We start from the raw sequence: 23,534 nt of genomic DNA, 5'->3' as shown, positions 1-23,534 counted from the left end.
GGGCATACTCTGCTTTCTTGTTTCTACTATCAATTACTGTAAACAAGTGTTCTTTTCATGGTCTCTCTAGTACGATTAAAAATTTTTTTTTAATGCTTTCTGTTGATTTTGCTGTTTCAAATAGATAAGTGCTAATTTGCCATTTCTAAGTTCAAAATGGCTGTAATGGGCCTTAAAGACAAAATACATGTAACAGGTAAGTTTCACTAATGCATCAATTATAATGTTCTCAACCATGAGTTCAATGGCAATGAATCAACAATGATGAATCAATAGTAAATATGAAATGATGTATCTTTGAACAAAAGTACATGTAAAATAAGGTTTTGTATTACCTACTTAATGAAACCAGAGGCTTAGAGGAACGTAACTTATTATTAGGTTGTTGTTTCAATATTGGCTAGGTCTGTGTTCGACATTACTATCATGAAACAAAAGGACTTTCATACACAATCAGGAATCAACTGTACTTGCAGGAAGTAAGAGCCCACATTTGATTCTGAGCTGTTTTATTAGCTATCACACAGAGAAATGATCATGATCAATTATACGATTCAGATGCTCATAAAAATATCATCAGCTCTATTTCTTAGCATTTGCTTGTTTTTTTCACTTATGCCATCTCTAAAGTCCAGTTCTCCAAATTCTTAATAATCAAAACCCTCCTTGATCAGGCATTAATCTACCCCTCTAGACTAAGCTCTTGCAACTCACAAACAAATTACTCAGGGTAACAAATTAAAATGAGAGACATTTCTCCCATGGGTTCACATAGGACACTATAGTTAACACAACATTTGAAAATATGCCTTCAGTAAACAGTGACACATTTTATGGGAATATGTCACTAAATACAAAGATCTTTTTTTTTTTTAATGACACAAACAGAATGCAGAAGTCTTCACAGATGGAGAAAACATTTTTACAGATTTTTGAATTATATTAAAAAGTCATAATGACAACTACGAACTCTGAAACCGATAAGATCACCCATACCCTCCGGCTCAACACAGGTTCCCCATAATCAGTATGTGTTCTAGAATCGAAAGGTAAATGTTTGTAACTCCTTTAACCTAATGGTTACCAAAAACAGACTCATGAATTGAAAGTCTTTGTCAAGAAAAATGGTCATATGCATATGGAACTGAAGATTCTTTGGAGCATTTGAAATGTTCATTAGAGCAAGTACCTGAAATGCTTTTGATTAATATTAATCATAAACATTAGATCTGTTTTTATGGTATTATACAGCATTTACAATACAATGGTGGGTCTTTTAGGAAAAACTTTTCTTTTTAAGCACTCACAATTCAATGTTCGTAATTATTTTTTATATTATAAAGGCTTTTGGTTTTGAGAGATTACTCTCTCTTACTCTAGTTGTGCCCAAATCACAATGCAGTTTCATATTTCATAACACTCATTGTCCTCATATTAAGACATTGAAAAAGAAAATACAAACCAACAAAACAAAATGTACTTATTCTTTCTGCATAAGGTGGACTTCATCTCTATTTCTCCCATTCTTTGCTACAATTATAACCTAATGATTTTACTATTTTAGTAGGGGGGAAAAAAGCTTACCTGCTATTGAGAGTTCAGTCTGAAACTGAGATCTCTTAGCTGTGTATCAGTGCAGTAGCTCCTTCTGTATAAATGGTAAATTTATACTGAAGGCTATTTCCCTAATTAGTGGAAAGAGGGAGGAAAAAAAAAAAACCCACACCTGTAGAAGGGGAGGGTTTATGATCTTTGTAAGGAGACAACCATCTCAAACAGAATGTAAGAACTTTTGTTCTACCACTTTCTATCCCATTTAATCTTAATGGTTTAAAAGTAAGGGAGCAATAATCTTGATTTGGAGATGGATATTTTTAAGACATACATCTATTCATCAGGATCTCATGGAAGAGGATAAATATGGAATGTGACACAAGCAAATGAGAAATAAGAAAGTAATATAGAGGTACTGATCTTTGAGGTATTTTTACATGAAGAAAATGCTTTTGCTGCCCTAAACTTTCAAAGCTGCAAGGGAATAATCTCTGGACAGGATACTTGTGAAATTGAGTAATTTTGTAAATTTTAATTCCTTTACCTTATTCTTTGAGAAAGTTTACTTTTCCTAAAATGGCTGTAATCTTAAACCCAGCATAAATATTTGCTTGGACATCTCAGCACACAGTGGCAATACCTAAGTTTTGGAATGGTAAGTCATACAAATGTCTCTTCAGCATATGAAGAGTGGTTCAATTTGAATGTGGTCACATGGGAGGATGTTCTTCACTATCTTTATGTTTCATAAAATTAATAGACATTCTCTACTAGAAGACACTAGTAATACATTGGGCAGTTGGTAGTTAAAAGTGACTGGATAAATTGTTTTAAATATCAATTATGGATCAAAATAAGTCTTTTAACTTTGGTATATTCACAATTTTTAATTTTTACAAAACATGTTACTGAGGGCAATATATTTTCCTGTTTGTACTCCTAGAGAACTTATTTTTTTCCTAAATGTTAATAGTAAAATAGACTTAAAATTTGAATAGAAGCTGTTATTTGCAGAAAAGAAATGTTATGAAATTAAGTACAATATCCTAGGGAAAAACTAATAAATTTAGAGAGGGTAGGATTATTTATGGACTCTGAAACAAAATAATTTCTCTAAGTTTAGATTACATCCTGTTTCCATGAGCATCCAAAACAAACTTCCAATCTTTTTGAAAGTTCTTTGTTCTCTATTAAACATAAAAAATAATAAGAATAGCTGCTCTCTGCCTGAAGGAAAAATAATAAAAAGGGCAAAATGTACTTTCCCAGGAAAACTGCTTTGGTTGAAGGAAATTAAATTTGAGATAGACTAACTGGGCTAAAATGAACTTTTCATTCTGAGATTAAAAGGAAAAAAAAAAACAAAGGAGGTAAATGAAGGTTGCCAATGTCAGATAAATTTAAAGGTATTTTCTTAGGTAAACTCAAGTAACAATAAACCCAGTAATAACAAATTATCATTATACTCCCAAAATACATGATTTTTTTTCTTTAACAGAATTTACTCATTAGATTCAGTAGCCCCTTCTATGTGTAGCTTAATAGAAAATTCTTAAGTGTCAATTATTTTTTTTCCACTTCCTAGTTCAATCTCTTACTAATTGTGTGATCTTAAAAATAGTTAATTAACCTTTCTGTGCCTCAGTTTCTTCATCTGTTGGAGAAAATAGTGACTACTGAGGTTTAATCCCACCGGGGATTAAAGATTGTAATTAACATTGGTATAAATACATGTATACATGTAATGGACTTAGAACAGTCCCTGGCATTCAGCAGGCACTCAATAAACACCAGCCATTTTTATCATTGTTTTTATTGTATAGCCCTCTTGTCCCACTTGAAAATTTGCATTATTAATTTTAAAATCCTCTTTGGGAGCAAAAAATGGGATGAAATAGGCCAAAGCACATTTGTTTTTAAATGAAATGAACCACTCTATAGTGGTTTATGAATTTAAAGAACATTATCTTTCTCTCTGTACAATTTTAAAACATATAACCATCTTTGTTTATGGTTGTTACAGCACATTCATAGCCCTATAACAGAAGTTAACAAGGGAAACAAATACTTAGACCAACCAAGAGAAAGCGGTTCTGTCATGGTTTAGAAGTAAAGAAATACATTCAATAGAAGCAACTTTTAATAAGAAAAGCTAGTTAGAAAACAAAACAAGCTTATTCCCTTTAGACATGCTAAAGCCCAATTGAGAAATGTGTTTGTTCTTGCTTTCATTTTTTCCTTTCTCTGAATATTTCTTGATAAATGAAACACGAGTGGATTTAGTCTTATGCTAAGAAACTAAGCCAATGCAAACCATTCAAATACTAATTAATTTTGACAGGTGCAACTGCGTATTTTTGGTAAACAGAGAATGCCAAGAAATTCTATCCAACCAAATAAAAGTAAATCCCTTAATTTTAGGTTCCAGCACAGGTGCCTCGTATTAAACAAAGCCTATTTGCTAGATATGCACAACTAAGAGTTGGGCAAATCTAAGGGCTCATATAAAGAATTTTAAATGATTACATTACACTAAAGTCTGTAACACATCCATCGTCTCTCTCTCAAAAAATTTAAACCAAATTTTCTTCCTTTGGCAGAATTTTACTTTTAGTTGCTTTGCCAGCTTCCTTTCCTGAAGACTTTCTTCCCCTTTAAAATCCATTACTGATCCTCCTTACCATTAATTCCTAAGAGAAAATTGTGTTTGATCCTTTAACTAAGGTGTTTCAAGATCCCAAAGATGTGTGATTGTGCTCATTACAATTAACATTAACTTCAACCTGCTTAACTACAGATGTGTTCCTGGTGGTCTCTGCCTGGAAGATATTAACAGAATTATGGCATCTTCTAAATAAACTAAGAAAAATATTCTCAGAAAAACAAATGGTAGTTAATTTATTTTACAAACAGATAAAAGAACTAAGACAATATACAGTAGTGGCTTAGGAAAGTTTTTTTCATATATTTATAGCAATCACTTATTGACACAAATAAGCTTACTACATAATAAGGACAAATTTATAAGAAAGGGATTTGTGGGGGTCCAGTTTGAAATGACAATAGCCACATTAGTAGTAAACATCATCTGGTCACCAGGTGACTCTGGTGGTCACCATGGTGACTATGTATTCCAAACTCTGTACAATAAGCAAATTCATTAAGTTAGTCAGCTAAGCATTTGTGTGGGACACTAACACCTGAACTGTCTCTTGACTGACTTTTGACATGTTAACAGTATTTGAGAAAGCCAAGGTGCATTTTGGTTGGCTGTGAGATACCTTCCTCCTGCCGCAGGGTGAAGGGATTCTCTACAGTCTTTAATAAACTGCATTTTATATAATCCTGAATTTGTCCACTGCCTTCTTAGGTTTCAATATAGTTTACCTTTGGCAGTCAGTTCTTATACACTCAGCTTTCCCAAAACAGTTTTTTGGTTGATTTTTGTTTCAAGGTCTAAATGTGCTTAGGTTCCTGTTTAATAATAATTTTTAAAAATAAAACTATGCTTTGATGAAGGCAGAAAATAAATATTCAACATCTATTCCTTAACCAACCAAAGAAATAAAATTTGATGTTACTTTTAAAGTTAAAGATACCTGGCAAATCTTAATCACTCCACAAAAAGTTTGTGAGTTAGGTAAAAGTGAAGGTATTTGGGAATTTCTCAAGTTCCAGGTGACTAGACAAAAAAAAATAAATACAAAAAAATATACAAGCTATCAGCTAAAGAATGAGTGACAGCAAATACTTACATAATTATTCATTAGGCACTATACATAAACACTTTATATATAAGAAATCACGATATGACAATTATATGCTAACCAATAAAGTAGCTTCATACAGTCATTATAAATCATTAGGTCATGACTATTCTTATTTTATGTGTTTAGGCAAATAACTGCAAGATACAACAATATAAATATTGATCTTCTAGATTTAGCAGCTGCTCTAAACAGAATTTTCAGGACTACATTAGATGCTAATTTTAAGTGCATACTAGGCTTTGGCCTCTGTAATACAATCATAAGTTAACAGTTTTATAAATTCATAAACATTAAATTAATATGAAACAATCTTAAAAAAAAAAAAAAAAAAAAACTCTTTACGAGGCATCTAGTTTCTTATAGGCTTCTTCGATGAACATTGACAAGTTCTTCATCTGGGATGAACTGTGAAGAACATCCAAGTCCTTTAGAAGAGCATTTTGGTTTGGAATTAGCATCAAAATTTCTTTCTGTAGGTAAAATGGTGTAATCAGTTTTTAATATTTTCTTATGAAAAATGCCTGTTATTTAGAGAGAACAGTATAATAGTGTCAAGTATCCACCACCCAAATCACCACTCATGACTATTCATCTTTCAAATCTATCTTTCCCTTTCTCTATTCCTGCTCCTCTCACCATTGGTGGATTATGGATAGGAAAACAACAAAATAAAATAAAAACAACTGTTAAAATTTATTTCTCAAAATGTATTCTACAGTTGTAATAGTGTGTGTGTGCGTGTGTGTGCACGCTCCTGTGTGTATAGCATCATCTGTAACACAAAAGTTCTTTATTTTCATCACAATTATATCTTGGTATAGCTGTGCAATGAAATATTACCAATAAGCTATGGACAAGAATGAGAGATCTAGCAAGGCATGGTGGATCATGCCTGTAATCCCAGCAGCTTGGAGGCTGAGGCAGGAAGATTGCAAGTTCAAAGCCAACTCAGCAAAGGTGAGGTGTTAAGCACCTCAGTGAGACTTTGTCTCTAAATAAAATACAAAATAGGGATGGGGATGTGGCTCAGTGGTCAAGTGCCCTTGAGTTCAATCCCCAGTACCTCCCACCCCCCAGAAGAATGAGAGAACTATATGAACCAACAAGGAGATATGTTCAAACTATACAGTCAAATGAGATAAGTGATTTGCCCGTTTTTCTCAGGATTAGATTTTTTTAAAGGAAGGAATAGGATATAATTTTACATATATGGAATTCATACTTGGTGATACAGTCAGTAGGGTAAATGGGTACTTACGTGAAGTGTGGGTGCTTTAAGACTGTTCTGAGAAAGTTCTGGAAGAGAGAGTACCCCACTACAATCCATTTGAAGCATCTAACATAGAAACAGAAAACTAGACATTATTTGAAAATATAGATATTGACCATTTTATTGTTCTCCAAAGTTATCTTATTAAAATTTAAGCATTAAAAATTGTATCTAAATTCCAGCAATACAATTTTTTTCTTTTTTTATTAGAACTTTACAGTTACATGAAGTAGTTGGGTTCATTCTGACATATACACATGGGAACTAATTTCAGTTCATGAGCCCCTTTTTCCCTCCCCCTTTTCCTCTACTCGACCCTCTTCTCTCCCATTTTTCTTTCTTTACTCTACTAGACTTCCTTTTACTCATCTATTAATTTATAATCAATTGGTTCTCTATTTTAACCTATCCTCTCCTCTCCCTTTCCTTTATTCTACTCTAGCTTTCACATATTAGAGGAAACATTTGATCTTTCAGTTTCTGATTTTGGCTTATTTCACTTAGAATGATATTCTTCTCCATTTCCATCTATTTACCAGCAAATATCATAATTTCATTCTTTTTCAGCAACATATTTTTAAGCAATTACCTGTTTTACCTTTTCCTCCTCTTCTTCTACCTCATGTGCCACAATCTGAATTTTGTTCTTTAGTCTATGAATATTTTCAGTCATTGATTCTGTGGTCTCTACCATTTTATCTATTTCTTCCTGAATCAGAAAGAAAAAACAATTAATATTTAAATTAAATGTTATCAAATTATCTCCATTATCTATGTTTATATATGCATATACATATATAGATAGTCTTAAAAACCTCATATATTAAGACAGTTTGGGAAGAAAATACTGAATTTTTCTGTTTCTTTCAAAAAACTGACTTCCTAGAAAGCTGTTTTGCCAATGTAATAATGCCTTATAATGAAACTGAATTTTACTGGAATAAGAAGATATACTTATGTCCATGAATGCTTCTTCAAAAACTTACCAAAACTGCTAGTATCAGAGATCCTTGAAGACCCAAACGTGAGTCCAAGAACTGATAATGAGCACATACAGCAGCCGTCCTTACGTATGATATAATTTCAGGTAGCAGAGAAACTAATTTCAAAGTTTTTTCATTTAGTTAGGAACATTTGCATGTCTGCTATTTTAGTTTGTCAAAGAAGGCAATACTGATCATTAGAGCTGGGATAGTAATAAAAAAAAGTGACAGTTTCCCACAGACATGAATGAAATGAGTATGGGAAAAAACAAAGGAATGAGCTGGTTGTAGGCCAAGTATAGAATTAGTTAGCTTCCAGAATTCTAAAGAGTATTAAGTACTGTACTGAAATTCCTAGCAACAGTTAATGATAGCAATGCTTCTGGGAGTTAGGGAACAATTAAATACATCTTAAAGAAAATATTTAGAGGTAATAACTCTTAATACTGTTCAGCAATACAGCCAATGCTACATCGATGTTCTTCTGCAAATACTGCAAGCAGAATTGTTGCTGGCAATTATAGCAGTATTCTTCAAGAAATATAATATTTATATAAAATATAAATTCTAAATGGCTATTTTCTTAAAAGTGCACCTGCAGGTATTAGTAACTGCCAATTACAGCTTTAATAAACTTCAAGAATTATAAATGGCTTTTACGTTTTGAAATGAGAGTTAAAAACCAAACCAAAAGAATATGCAACAGGGAAAATATGTGTTCCACAAAATCTAACTTGTTTATTGCCTGGCCTGTACAGGAGAAGTGTGCCAATCCTTGAGTGCCTAAAATGTGAGACTGTGAATTTAACTCACTAGAATGCAAACTCCACAGAGGAAGACTTGTGGGTTTTTTTTTTTTTTGCACCAGGAATTGAACTCAGAGGTGCTTACCCACTAAGCAACATTCCTAGCCCATGCCCATCCCCTTTTTTTTAAGATAGGGTCTCACAAAGAAAAAAGTTACCTATAATAAGGATTAAAAGTTTTCATTAAAAAATTTTAGAATTTTTTTGTAGCATTGTTTTGCTTATCTTCTTTGAGTATTATTATCATTCTCATGCTGTTTCTTCATCAAAATTTTGTCATTCTTTTTCAATTCCTTTAAAAAACTTTTTTTTATGATTTAAATTGTTTTCTCGGTTTATCTTCTTTTTAATCATACACATGATCTGTTCAGTCTATTTGCTTTAGTGTTTCTGCTAATTTAACTTGCAAATGCAAACTATTTACCTAAATATGTAATTCTTTCCTGAATTCTGTAACTTCATTTATTAGTAGTTTTAACACTGATTTACGATTTTTTTCCCACACCTTCTATCAATTTTTTCAATTTCTTTCAACTCAGTTGAGATATTAGGTTAGTGTTCTTCTGTTTTGTGCCCTTGTCCTTTTGGCATGCTTTTAAAAAATTTTCTATAGGAATGTTATTTTTGTTCCTCATTTTCAACATTTGTTTATGCTGATTTTGAAATCCTATCGCTCCACTGTTATGAAAGATCTGGAGATTAAAAAAACAATTCCTCAGCAGTTTTAATGCCATCTTCCCAGAATATGAGACTTTGTTCAGAGTTTCCTTTTCCTTAGCATCATCTTTAAGAGCACAATAATCAATCATGTTATATAGGAGTAAAACTTGTATTACTATTAACAGGTTTCAGAAAATTAGTAACAATAACTCTAGGCTGCAGAGGGAAAAAGCAATGTTTCCAAGTAAGAAACATAAGAGAAAACTAATGTATACAAACAGTTTAAAAACTACTAATTTGAAGACCATCTTATGTAAATAAACTCTGCCCAAAACACCAGTAGTGCTTTCACTGAGTAATTGACTACCACAAGTCTTAGACAGTATTTGTTTCTGTCACATGGATGTATTATTTTAACTGTAAAACAGAAATGTTTCCCCGTATTATAAAAATCACACTATTGCTTACTACTTCTGAATATTTTTAATTGATTTGTGGAAATATTAAATATTACAATAACATTCACCATTATTATTCACTGGAATCTTTTTTTTAAATATTTTTATTTTTAGTTTTTCGGTGGACACAACATGTTTTTATTTTTATGTGGTGCTAAGGATCGAACCCGGGTCCCGCTCATGCTAGGCAAGTGCTCTACCGCTAAGCCACAATCCCAGCCCTCACTAGAATCTTAAAAAGATAACCTAACTGATATCATCTCAGTGTTTATTAAGTGGTGGAGGTAGTGCCAATACTAAAAAGACACCCTGATAAAGTAGTAACACTGGGGGTAGAAACTAAAGGTAGTATTACACTAGGAATAAATGAGGCAACCACCAAAACAAAAAACAAAACAACCCCCCCCCCCCATTTATTTATAATATATTTAGATCTGTGGCTCCTATCTCTTCCACTAAATTCTTAAAACTATGGAAGGCTGGAATGAATTACTTGAGAATTTTGAAAAATGCTAGAAATTCTTGGGGACATATTGTTTGCATAAAGCACTACTACCTCTGCTACTTTGCAATCAGAATTGCTAAAAAAGACCTAATCACCACATCTACAAACTACTTCAAATGTTTGAGGAGGACTGGGACTGTAGCTTAGTGGCAGAGCGCTTGCCTACCATGTGTGAGGGACTGAGTTCCATCCTCAGCACCAGATAAAAATAAACAAATACAATAAAGGCATTCGGTCCATCTACAACTACAAAAAAAAAAAAAAAAAAAAAAAAAAAAACAACAACTAAAAAAATGTTTAAAGAATACTTGGTCCAAATTGTTTTAGTTTTTGTAATTAATTGATAAGCTTCTTTAAGGTTCTTATTTGTTCATATATCCACAAATTAAAATTCTTAAAGTTCACCAAGATGGCTAAGGTTATTTCCTATTAAGAAGCAATATAGCATAATGATTAAGCATCAAGCTCTAAAGTCAGACCGATGAGATTAGCATCTCAACTTGAAGCAGTTTGTTTTAAGGTTCCATTAGAAATAACAATGTATGTATTTTTTTCCCATTTGTAAAATGAGATAATTAAGGTTAGACTCTAACTTACTGTGAGGATTAAGAGATATAACTATATAGAAAGCCCTCAATACACTTAAGCTATGATAACAATAATATAATGATTATATCTTCTTGCCATGTACAGGATGAAACTAATGTTTTGAGATTCTATGGCATCTAGTGATGAATTCCTATAACTTTATAATTAAAAATATTAAGATAGTTATATTAAAACAGTTTGATAGAAAACAACAACAACAACAAAAATAGGACTATTACTTCACCACAATTATATCAGAAACATTTCAACTTCAGAGACCCCAAATCCAGTATTTATTACTGGAAAAATATTATGGTAATTCTTAAAAATATTTTTTAAAGTCTCTTTCTCTTCCCCCTAACCTTCTAATTATGGATTCTCTATTCAAATTCCATACCTGCAATAATGCCAGACCTTCTTCATTAGCTGTTTCTTGTGCCTTTTCCATTTTCAGTAGATTTGAAACATTAGTTAAATATTTCAGCTTTCTGGGAGGGACTTTCATAGTTTCACACAACTGTAGTAATCTTAAGAATAGAATAAAATATGATTGTTTATTTCTGTTTTCAAACAGTTCTCTCTCTCTCTCTTTTTTTCTGTCCTGATAAAGGCTATAAAATTCTTCTACCAACAATGGCTAAACTATGGTAGAAACTCCTGTCCCTCCTTTCCCAAAAAAGTTCTGGTAAAATTTATAAAGAATTATCTCAGATCATGGCTTTTCACCAAAAGAACACTTTTTATTTTACACACCTAACAACTTACATGTATTTTAAAATCAAATTTTCCTTTTATTACCTATATGTTTCTTTAAAAAAATTTTTTTTTAGTTGAAGTTGGACACAATATCTTTATTTATTTATTTTTATGTGGTGCTGAGGATCAAACCCAGTGCCTCGCACTCTGCGCTGAACCACAGCCCCAGCCCTTATAAATGTTTTTTAAACTATGATGGCACATAAGTCTATTACTAATTGTGAATTGTTGGGTTAAGAGAGTCTACTTAACCCATTTACATTAATCATACATGAGAGTTTTTACCACAAAATTAATTCAACACCAAGAAGTGCATTACCTAGGCTGGGTCTGAGACTATATCCCAGAATTTTCTAACTGAAGTAAGGGGATAAAAGTATTTTTTTCCTGTTTTTTTTTTTTTTTTTTATAAGACTGAAAGATGTATACTATAGGGAGCTGTATGTTTACGTTTTTAATCTAGAGAAAACAACTGATAGTTAAAAAGAACTAAAAGAATGAAGATAGCATGCAGAGAAAAGCAGAAACAAGACTAATATGTGAAAATAGGTTCCTGTAGTAAACATCAATTTGGCAGATGCTAAGTTAAACAAAATGAAATACATTTATTTACTGTAGAGATATGTTAATATACCCAAATATAATTTGTCACAGATTATAGTTATTCATAGAATAACTTTAACAACAAGTGTTTCAAATACGCTTTGAGAAATGCTGCTATAAAAATATTTATTCAGATTTCTAATTAGGACCTGGTATAGATTCTAATGCTGCACTTTGTTGTGTCAGAAGTAAGAATATCAGTAAGATGATTACTTTGGTAACTAAAGAAAGTGAGTTGTGAAAGTAAAAATATAAAGAAAATAGGCAGGCTTTGAAATATATATCTCCATAGCTACATGAAGAGAACTGCCTATCTGTTGAATATAATTTCATCTTTTCTGACAACAATTATTATGTACTATGATATTGTCATTCATATGCTAAGCAACACTGTTTGTCTCATATAGTTAAAAAAAAATTTTTTTTTGGTACTAGAGGTTAAACCCAGGGGAACTCAACCACTAAGCCACATTCCCAGCCCTTTTTAAATTTTTTTTATTTTGAGACGTGGTCTCACTAAGTTGTTTAAGGTCTAATTAAACTGCTGAGGCTGGGTCTAGAACTCGTGATCCTCCTACTTCAGCCTCCCAAGCTGCAGGGATTATAGGTATGCGTCATCACGCTCATCACTGTCTTATGAGTTTATATAGCTGGTTTTATTATACTTCTATTCATTAATTTTTTTGGTATCCTCCTTGTTCTTTAATAGTGGCCATTATATCTTTATGAAGCTTATAAGCTTGCTTCCAGTAGTCCTTCTTTAATCTGTTCAATTTCTTTTAACAAACTCCTACTCTCACCTACCCCATTCTATCCCACTCTATTTTGCTACTATGGGTTGAGAACTAAAGAAAAGGAAATAGAATTTGTGCTCAAAGGACTCAGTCATAGAAGATAAAAAACTAGTTCACAGACATTTCTAGGCTAACCTGAAACTGAGATGTAAAACATGATTTTATGAAAAGAATAGTTGTGCTAATACTAGAGAAAAGTAATCACTGAAAATCATGGGCAGTGGTGTGGTTTTTAAGAACACTTGAAAAGAAACCTGTTAATGAATTGTCACAACATAAAGAGCAAAAATATCTTGGAAAATTGTACCTGCTCCTTGTGCAAAAAGTGAAGTGGCGGAAAAACCACAGAAAATGGTTAAAAATACAATAGTGAATTGTTAACTTCAAATTGTTAAAAATGAAGTCTAAAGAAGTTAAAGTTGAAATATTTTTCAAATTTTGACACAGGACAATGAAACATGGCAATAAGAGTTTTGTCATTCTCTGGTATTTTATACAAATTCTCTGAAACTGAAATTATTTCAGTAACACATGCAGCAGCAGTTTAGGTGAGAACACATATTTCCAAGCTGTGTACTTTATTAAAAAAAATAACTTACATTTCATAAATGTCAATTTTAGCAACAGAAACAAAATCAGACTTTAAAAAATTAGTCATTTTTTAGTTGCATAACTATATTACCTTATCTTCAGGTAGTTGAGATGACATTGTATTTGTTCCTTTTCTTTAATTTTGTTACTCAAAATTGCTCTAGGAAAAAAATATTTTAAATAAATATTTATTTAAAACACAAATGAATATGTGTACTTTTTCTCTCTGAATCCTCTCTAGTGCTCCTCTTTACTACACAGGCAGAATCAATCACTTTTCCTTTTATATTAAATATGTTTTAAACCAAAGTATAATGCAATTTTAAAAATCATTATATTATAAGAATTTTTGTGCCTCACTCTTCTGATAGAATTTAGCTCTATAATAGCAGAATTCTGTCTTAATTTCTTTGTATCCCCAGTAGCATTGTAGCTTCCATAGAAAGAATCACTTTGAACTCAATTTCTTCCAGCATCCATTTTTACAGAAAGCAGATCAGGCCACAAAGACTAGACTTTTATTTCACTGACAGAATCTTAAGTTTCAAAAATTAAAGAAGACTTCTTGCAGAAGGTTAATGCCCTCATAAGATATTAAATTTATCTTCTTCTGAAATAGAAAAGGAATCCATCACTTTAACATATAGTGATATTTAAAAAAAAAATGTCTATAGGAAACAAATAAGTAGGAACCAAATGAGTTAAAAGGAAAAATTGTATACTCACATTATTACTGATTCTATCATAGTTTGCAAATGCTCTCTGGTACTGTTTGAAAGAAGTTGCCAGGTTTTTCTCTTGTTGGATGCTATCTTTATCTGTTTTAGTTTTATTTGTTCTGTTATTGATAATAGAAGAAGACTTTGGTCAATTCAGAAAGCTTGCTTGTTTTTACTTAAAAATCACTTTTTTAAAAATCTAAAAATGTTAAGGGAATTATGAAAACAAAAAAATTCACTTTTATTACACAGCTATAACGTGCAAGGTGTTGAATATGAGGGTCTTTTTTTTTTGCCTACTATTATGTTAACTGAAACACTAATATTGGAATACAAACTTCAAATATACTAGGGATTGAACTCAGGAGCACTTAACCACTGAACCATATCCCCAGGCCTATTTTGTATTTTATTCAGAGACAGAGTCTCACTGAGTTGCTAAGTGCCTCGCTTTGCAGAGACTGGCTTTGAACCCACGATCCTCCTTGTCCCAGCCTCCTGAGCCACTGAGATTACAGGCGTGCACCACCGTGCCCAGCTCAAATAATTTTAATTGAAAGTTTAAACTAAGCTATAATTATTACAGCTTGGTACTCAGAAATGACTTGAATTCCTTAAGAACTTCACTAAGATAAGAAAATGATTTCTACCAAATACTGGATCGGAACTGGAACAAAACAGACCAATGGAACCACAAATAGATGTTCAGTATGGATTACATTGTACTTATAAGGAATAAACAAGAATACATAGTATTGGCTCCCGTAAATATCTGTTTGAAGAAAAACAATGTTAAAAAATTACAGATGTGCAGAGCATTACAAAAGAAAAAAGGACTGTGCCCTATGGAAGTATAAAACCAGAACCTCATCTTTGGGGAGGAAAGACACAAATCATACCAATGAAGAAATGATGTTCAATGGGGCTGAGGATGTGCCTCAGTGCTATAGCACTTGCCTGGCATATGTGAGGCCCTGGGTTCGATCCCTACCACCACCCCCCACACACACATAAGGAAAAAAAAGAGGCAATGTTTAAGAAAGCAACAACTTCAAACTAATTATTCCAAACAAACTTAGTGGTTCAAAACTAATCTATACAGTTATACAGTAGTGATAGAACATAAAGCATATTTGTCTTGAAGAGAAATAAGTAGGTTTGTCTCTATTCATAGATCAGTAATAATTCAGATTGTGATATGATTCTCTAGTCCTATTAACTTAGTTGCATGGAAGCCTAGATGGTATTTTGTTGGAGATATACAGTAAAATTTCAGTTGACCAAAATAATAACCATATCTTACAAAAATCTGAATTTCAGGATTTATTATTATCTTTAGCTTTTGCAGAATCCATAAACAAGATGCTGAAAATTTGTTCACGGCTTGAAAAAGTCACACGGTAGATAAGATATAGGCAAGGAATACCTTCAGAAGACAAATTCTTTGGATGATTTTTATTTCTTTTTCCTGTGTTTTTAACCTAAAAGGAAACACACACAGAATTAAACAACAGATAAATATCATCGTAACAATAGATTTGTCATATATATTGAAGAGGATTCATATACCCTCTTGTGGGTAGAAAAGAAGTTGCTGGTTATTCATGTATTCTTTAATAGGGAAGGGCTGCTAGATATATGCCTGTAATTCCAGGGAGGCTGAGATAGGAGGATGGCTAGTTAGTGAGACACTGTCTCAAAAAAAAAAAAAAAAAAAAAGGCTGTGGCTAAGTAGCTAAGCACCACTGTATTCAATCCCTGGTACAAAAAAAAAAAAAAGGGAGGGGGGAAAATTTAGTTAGAATTATAAATTTCCCCCCAAACTATTTTCTCTCTATGCTAATAAAAATCTACACCAAAAGACAGACTCTTATCTTTTAACATAGAAATGTGATAAGAACGAATAGACTTTATTCCTAACCTTTGCATTTAAACATCTTAGCAATACCCCCAGGGACCCTTCTTCCTCTAAGAATTCTATGGTCAATGTTTATTTTTAGATTTGGAAGTAAGTAACAATTTTTATTTGACAACTTACTAAATGTTAGAAAGGTTTCCAGACTATGAGATGAATTTTATAATTTGTACGAAGTCTGACCCTCTCGTATTTTCTCAAATACAAGAGATGATGTTCCTAATCAAAAGAGTACTAAATGGTAAGACCTGATATTTTCATTACCTGTTTCTTGGACAACTGCAGTTCCTCATTATCGATTTTTCTTTTTGAACTTCTTTTCAACTGTTGAGACTTCTTAGAAGCATTTGCTTTACCAGGCATCTCAATCTACATAGTAAAAGAGTAAAAATGTTTTAAAAAGTGTGTAAAAATGAAAAGAACACTGAAAAATGCTAAAGCCTACACAATGTTTTGTTATAATTTTTCCTTCTCTAAAAATAATAATTTAAATAAGTTTTAGGGAGAGTATTATATGTTTTTAATACATTTTAAAACAAATAATTTGGCTTTTTTATATCAGGAGATCTAATTCAATTTCATTTTTTGAAACTGTTTCAATTTTGATGGCTTTAATAATAATTTAAAAATGCTTTTGCATCTTTCACCTCCTATCCTCCATACGTTATCTCCATGTTAATATCAAAAAATTGAGATAGAAAATGTCAGATCAAAGAATAATATCTTCTGATTTTAAGTAATGGGTTTTCCCATTGTTCAATTTATGGAAAAGATGGGAGGAGATAATTTTTAAGATTATATTATCAATGAATATTTGTGGATATTAATGTGACAGCCTGACACTTATAAGGATTTAAGTCACATTTAAATACACTATGTACATTTTAACAAGAGTACAAAAGTATACCAACTACAAAATACACATGGGAATGGTGGTGTCAATGAAAATACTTAGAACAATTCCTTTTCCCTAATAGCCCTTTATCACCAAACTCATTTCTGATAGAGGAATGAGTTATGTATTCTTATACTAGGCCACAGGAGTAAATAGGTTACAAGATAGGTATAGTACACAAGGAAATATGTACACACACACACACACACACACATATATACATATGCATACATTGTTTATAGGTACATATACTGGATATATAAAGTACTCACCATTCCTTTTCTAAACATACTTCTCTCCTACTGGTAATTCTGTCATTCATGTACACACTGTCCCTTTGCCTGAGCTGCTCTCTCCCCTATCTTACCTATCCTCTCAGATTATCAGCCATCTTCTTCCCAAAGCCTACCTAAAAATGCTACTTCATTTATTCCAAAGTTTATGGGCTCTTATGTCCTCTCTCATTTTACACTTACAGTTTGGATGTTATTCACTTTCTCTTAATATTCTTTACCCAATAACATGTAATTCAGCACTATTTTAAATTTGATTCTCAAATTGGTGCAATTCCTTTAAATACAGAAATTGAGAATAACTTCAGAGGTAATGCTTTGTTTTTCTCCATTCATTATGATGCTAGCTTTGGGTGTATCATACATATACAGAACTTTTGATGAAGTTCCTTCTTGTTCTAGTTCTACACCGTTTTTTAACACGAATTGGTGCTGAATACCATCAAAGGTTTTTTCTGCATCTATTAAAATGATCATGTATGCAACTTGAGTCCTTAATTATATTTATGTTATAGATTATATTTATTGGTTTACATATATTGACCCAACCTTGCATATCTGAATGAAAACAACTTAATCATGTTGTACAATATTCTTAATGTGCTTTTAAATGTGGAAAGCTAATCTTTACTAAGGATATATGCATCTATATTCATCAGGGATTTTGGTCTAGTTTTCCTTCCTTGATGTATTCTTACCTGATTTTATTATCAGGGTGATACTGTGTTCATAGAATGGATTTGGGAGGGTTCCCTTCCTTTCTATTTCATGGAAATAATTTGGAGTGTACTGGCACAAGTTCTTTAAAGATATTGTAGAATCCAGCTGAGAATCCATTTGGTCCTGAGTTTTTCTTGTTGGAAGGCTTTTTATTACCACTTCAATCTTGCTGCTTGTGTTTTGGTCTGTTGAGGTTTTCTCTATCTTCCTAGCTCAATATGGGTAAGTCATGAGACTAGAAATTTGTCAGTATCTTCTAAATTTTCCAAATTATTGAAATGTTTATGTTCAAATTAGTCTCTGGACATCTTCTGGATTTCAGCTATGTCTGTGGTGATATCTCCTTTTTCATCTCTAATTGATTTGGGTGTTCTGTCTCTCTTGGTTAATTCACCAGGGTATATACATCTTATATGTCTTTTCAAAGAACCAATTTTATGTTACACTTATCCTTTCTATTGTTTTCTATTCTTTATTTCATTAATTTTGGGTCTGATCTTAATTATTTCCAGTTGGAATTAGTTTTTTTTCCTAGGGCCTTGAAATGTAACAATTGATTGTTTATTTGGGATTTTTTTTAAGTATAGGTATTCAATGTACTCTTACCACTCCTATTCAATATAGTACTTGAAATTTTAGTAATGAATAATTAAGACAAAGAAGGAAATTAAAGGGATATAAATAGGAAAAGAAGAAATCAGCTTATTTGTAGATGATATGACACTACACATAGATGATCCAAAAAACTCCACCAGACTTCCAGAGCTGATATTGAGCAAAGTAGCAACATACAAAAATCAATAGCTTTTCTATCCAGCAATAATGAACGTACCTGCCCCCCGTAAATCTAATCAAATTTAGATTTGGTTAAAAGACCTCTATAATGAAAATTATAGGCCACTCCCCTGTACACTCCCCTAGGGCAACTGAGAATCAAACCCTGAATCATTCTACCTCTGAGCCACATCCCTAGCTCCCCAGTTTTTTTTGTTGTTGTTGTTGTTGTTGTTTTTACTCTCACTAGGTTGCTCAGGCCAGCATGGAACCTGGATCCTCCTGCCTTAGTCTCCTGCTTTGCTAGGATTATAGGCATGCACCACTGCATGCACGTTAAAGGAAGAAATTGAAGAAGACATTAGAATATGGAAAGACCATCATGTTCTTGGATAGGCAGAATTAACATTTTTAAAATGGTCATATTACTAAAAGCAATCTACATATTCAATGCATTCCCACTGAGGCAGGACCACAACCCCAGATTAAAACCCTAGGCTAAAGCTTGATTTTTTTGTTTTTATTTTTGGTCGTCTGAGTAGAAGACCCCACTCATGCTTAGATACCTATACATTCTGTTGTTGCCCCAAGTTTCCTTGACTACTCTAATATTAGTTAACCTCATTAAGTTGTTTTGAACCCAAGCAATTCTTTTGTTTTAAGGAACAAGTACAGATAAATTCAGGTAAACAAACACACTAAATAATCCCATTATGGGAATAAGAAATTAAAGCTGTGCACCTTCAACTGAGACAGAGAAAGAGAACAATCAAAGGGGAACTTTCCACTGAAAGGTTGGTTCTTCATCAAAACGGTATAAATCCTCCTAGGCAGTCCCTCTTTGGTACCCCTCCCATGCTGTAGGAGCTTTCCTTGCTTGCTTCTAATAAAATCTGCTACTGAATTCTCACCCTCATCATTGTGTACTTCATTCTTTGGGTGCATGAGACAAGAACCCTCCAGCACTCACATGACCCTGTGTTACACCATCAAAAATATCAAACACATTTTTCACACAACTAGAAAAGAGTCCTAAAATTTACATGAAAGAATAAAATATTAATAATAGTCAAAGCAATTATGAACAATAAGAATAAGGCTGGAAACATCAAAACACCTGATCTCAAATTATACTACACAGCTAGAGTAACAAAAAAGGCATGGTACTGGCATAAAAACAGACATGTGAATCAATAGAATAGAACAGAAGACACAGACACAAATCCACATAGATACATTTATCTGATCTTTGGAAAGGGAGTCAAAAACATATGTGAGAGTAAGGATAGCCATTTAAACAAATGGTGCTGGGAAAATAGGATATTCATTGGCAAAGAATAAAACTAGATCCCTCTCACCCTGCACAACAAACAACTGAAAGTAGGTCAAAGACTGAATATTAGACCATAAATTTTACAACTCATAGAGGAAAACAAAAGGTCAATACTCCAGCACTCCAGCATATAGGCACAGGCACAGACTTCCTTAATGAGACTCCTAAAGCTCAAAAAATGAAACCAAGAATGGACAAGTGGGATGGTATCACATTAAAGCTTCTGCATAGCAAAGGAAACCAAGAGTGTAGAGAGAGTCTACTGAATGGGAGAAAAATCTTTACCAACTATTCTTTCAACAGATTAATATCCAGAATATACACAGAACAAAAAACACTTAACATTAAAAAACAAAAACAAAACAGAATAACCCTATCAACAAATGGGCAAACAATCTATACAGACATTTCTCAAAAGAAATACAAATGGCCAAGAAATATATGAAAAAAATGTTCAATATCCTTAGCAATTAAGGAAATGCAAACCAAAACTATACTGCAATTTTGTCTAACCTCAGATAGAACAACAAACATCAACAATACAATAATAGTGGGGCACAGTGGCATATGCCTGTAATCCCAGCAGCTCAGTAGGCTGAGACAGGAGGATTGTGAGTTCAAACCCAGCTTTAGCAATGATGAGGTGCTAAGCAACTCAGTGAGATCCTATCTCTAAATAAAATACAATAGGGCTGGGGATGTGGCTCAGTGGTTGAGTGACACTAAGTTCAATCCCTGGTGAGAGAGAGAGAGAGAGAGAGAGAGAGAGAGAGAATGAATGAGAATGAGAATACAAATAATAAATTCTGGTAAGTGTAAGGAAAAAGTCTCATATTGTTAATGGGACTAAAATTTAGAACATCCACTGTGGAAATCAGTATAGATTCTTCAAAAAACTAGCAGTGGAATGATCCTATGACATAGCTATTCCACTACTTGGTATTTATGCAAAATAATTAAAATCAGTATACTATGGTAATACACACATGCATATGTTTATAGCAGCGTATTTCACAATAGCCAACTTATGGAACTAGCCTAGATGTCTGTCAAAAGATGAACAGTTCAAGAAAATGTGATATATATATATACATACATACATACATACATACATACACTCACACACACACAATAGAGTTTTACTCAGCCATAAAGAATGAAACTATACCCTTTGTTGGTAAATGGATGGAACTGGAAAATATTATGTTAAGTGAAGTAAGCCAGACTCAGAAAGTCAAGGATTGAACTCTTTTTCTTATATGTGGAAAACAGATGGAAAAAAAAGTGATCCCATGACAATAAAAGGGAGACTAATAGAGTAAGAAAGGAGATTCAAAGGGAAGAGGGAAAGAGGAGGTACTGTGGAATGAAACTGACCAAATTACACTATGTCCATATATGAATATACACAATCATCCTCACTTTTATGTATACTTATAATGCACTAATTAAAAAAATACAATGGAGACAAGTAGAGTAGAGGAAGTAGGGAAAGGGGAGGTACAGGGAAATGAGATTGATCAAAGTATGTTATGTGCATTTATGAATATGTCACAATGAGTCCCACCATTATGTATAAATTATAATGCTCTAATAAAAACTACAAAAAGAAATTGAGCATAATAAAAGTTTCCATAACGATATGAAAAAGCAATTTTATGTATGTCAAGTCTAATCATAAAATAATTGACCTTGTTTTTTGAATCTCATTTTTCTGGTGTAATATTTAAAGAGTGGACTTTATTTTTAGACCAATTATAGTTTTACAGTGAAACTGGGCAGTAAATATAGGGAGTTCCCATATAGCCTCTGCCTATGCCAATCCACTCCAATTTCCCCCATCAACATCTAACACCAAAGTACTGGAGCTGCTACAACAAACCTACCTTATCATATCAACCCAAATCCATAGTTTAGATTATAGTCCATTACTGATGTTGTACAGTCTATGGGTTTGAATAATAATTAATTTTAAATTGTATTTTACGAAAGTATCAGTTGTGCATGACAAGATTTTTTTAAAAAAACAGTCCTTTGTTAAGATTTTAGAAAGAATTGTTTTAATACTTACTTGAGGTCATAAAACACAACATAAAAGGTTTCTAAACCTCAGCACTATTAATATTTTGTATGGGATAATTTTTGGAGTTGTTGTTGTAGGAGGCTATCCTGTGCACTGTAGTATATTTAGAAGTAAGTATTCCTTGTCATCATGCTTCAGAAGCTAGAATCCACCCACTCACAAAGAGTGAAAACCAAAAATGTCTCCATACATTGTGAAATTTCTCCTGGTGCAAAACCGCCCTATGTTGATAACCACTGCTATGGTGGTTAAGAGTAAGCCAGGGATGAGGATAAATAAATTGTCCAGGCTACAAATCCTAGCTCTGCCACTTAACAAGCTATATAGCTTTGAAATAATTAACTCAGTTTCTATATTAGTAAAATAGCTTAATAAGAGTACTAACATCAGAGTGGCTGAGAGGCTAAAATGACTTATTACAGAACATATAAAGTGCATAGAACAATACTTGGGTCACAGTAAGAACTCAATAAACAAAAGTCGTCTTGAGATAGCTGTGGTGTATATTAAAAGAAACAGAAATTTTGTCCTGTTTCTGGATCCACAGGAAACCATAGCCATGTCATAGTGACTAGAAACAGATATGGCAATTCCTATTTATCATGTGGTAACTGCTATGAAAGAGACATGACTGAATGAATACCTCAAATTTGATTGCGTGTACATGTAGGAATACACAGTATTTAAAGAAACCATTATTTGAATTACACTTTGAAATATTTAGCCAGAAGAATGAATGAATGAAGTATTTAAGAGAAATCGGCAAAAGCAATGGCAGGTCAGAGGGAATGTAACTGGTGTCGACGGCAGGAAACCTTCAGCGAGGCTTTCACAGTGTAAGGTAGGAGTAGAAAGAAACAAGGCACCAAGAAGAGTTTGCAGTCGGACTGTACACCAAAGAGGGAGGTATCCCACGTAGTCTGGTTTCCCCATCACCTTGCTGAAGCTCAAATCAGGGTGCTCAACCCAGAGGGCACAAGAGGGTGCACGACCCCTGAAGAAACACGGACACTGCTCTCTAAAGCTGAGCCACCGACTGCGCAGAGCTTCAGGAATGTGGCCAAGGAGGGTGACCACAGTGAGGACCGTGCGCAGCTTCGCGCTCTGGAGAAAAAACAAATACCTCAGCCTTCGGCTCCTGAGTTGCAGACCTTTTGGGACATCGGACATTTCCCCTTGAAAAACCGCCTCGCTCGTCAATCAGAAATCTCGGAGTTGGCTATAAACGCGTTGGCTACGAAACTCATCCCTTAACCTGGATTCACGACTCACCACTGACTGATTCTTCTTCAGTCTCTCTGGAACTTGTGCTCAGACTACTTCGCGCCCAAATAATCAAAAGCCGGAGACCCGGAATAACGTGAGAAGAAAGCGGAAATGCTTGCAGTAGAAGGCGGTCGTCCAGGCCTGCTCCTGACGTCATCAGAAGCGCGCTCGCAGAACGTGTGATTTGATTGGTCTGGC

The 23,534-nt window shown here is 33.2% G+C and overlaps 1 protein-coding gene across 1 annotated transcript; it reads right to left on the bottom strand.

Moving 5' to 3' along the window:
- Nucleotides 1-2,931: 2,931 nt before the first annotated feature.
- On the bottom strand, nucleotides 2,932-23,477 carry CENPQ (centromere protein Q). Its single transcript, XM_081296482.1, has 9 exons — nucleotides 23,343-23,477; nucleotides 16,237-16,341; nucleotides 15,484-15,538; nucleotides 14,065-14,176; nucleotides 13,430-13,498; nucleotides 10,992-11,121; nucleotides 7,184-7,303; nucleotides 6,583-6,660; nucleotides 2,932-5,794 (listed from the first exon to the last, which is right to left on the bottom strand). Exons 2-9 carry the CDS (start codon nucleotides 16,333-16,335, stop codon nucleotides 5,663-5,665), a joined length of 795 nt encoding a protein of 264 aa, XP_081152608.1. The 5' UTR covers nucleotides 16,336-16,341; nucleotides 23,343-23,477; the 3' UTR covers nucleotides 2,932-5,662.
- Nucleotides 23,478-23,534: the final 57 nt, after the last annotated feature.

The sequence above is a fragment of the Spermophilus citellus genome, assembly GCF_964194105.1.
Source record: "Spermophilus citellus genome assembly, chromosome: 5".
Lineage (NCBI taxonomy): Eukaryota > Metazoa > Chordata > Mammalia > Rodentia > Sciuridae > Spermophilus > Spermophilus citellus.
The sequence above is the reverse complement of the archived record's forward strand: the minus strand, read 5'-3'. Positions and strand labels throughout refer to the sequence as shown.

Coding starts and splice junctions, on each gene's coding strand:
- CENPQ (XM_081296482.1), bottom strand. CDS start 16,335: ATGCCTGGTAAAGCAAATGCTTCTAAGAAGTCTCAACAGTTGAAAAGA. Junction 15,539..16,236: donor TGCAGTTGTCCAAGAAACAG/GTAATGAAAATA, acceptor GTTTCCTTTTAG/GTTAAAAACACAGGAAAAAG. Junction 5,795..6,582: donor TTAAAGCACCCACACTTCAC/GTAAGTACCCAT, acceptor TTTTACCTACAG/AAAGAAATTTTGATGCTAAT.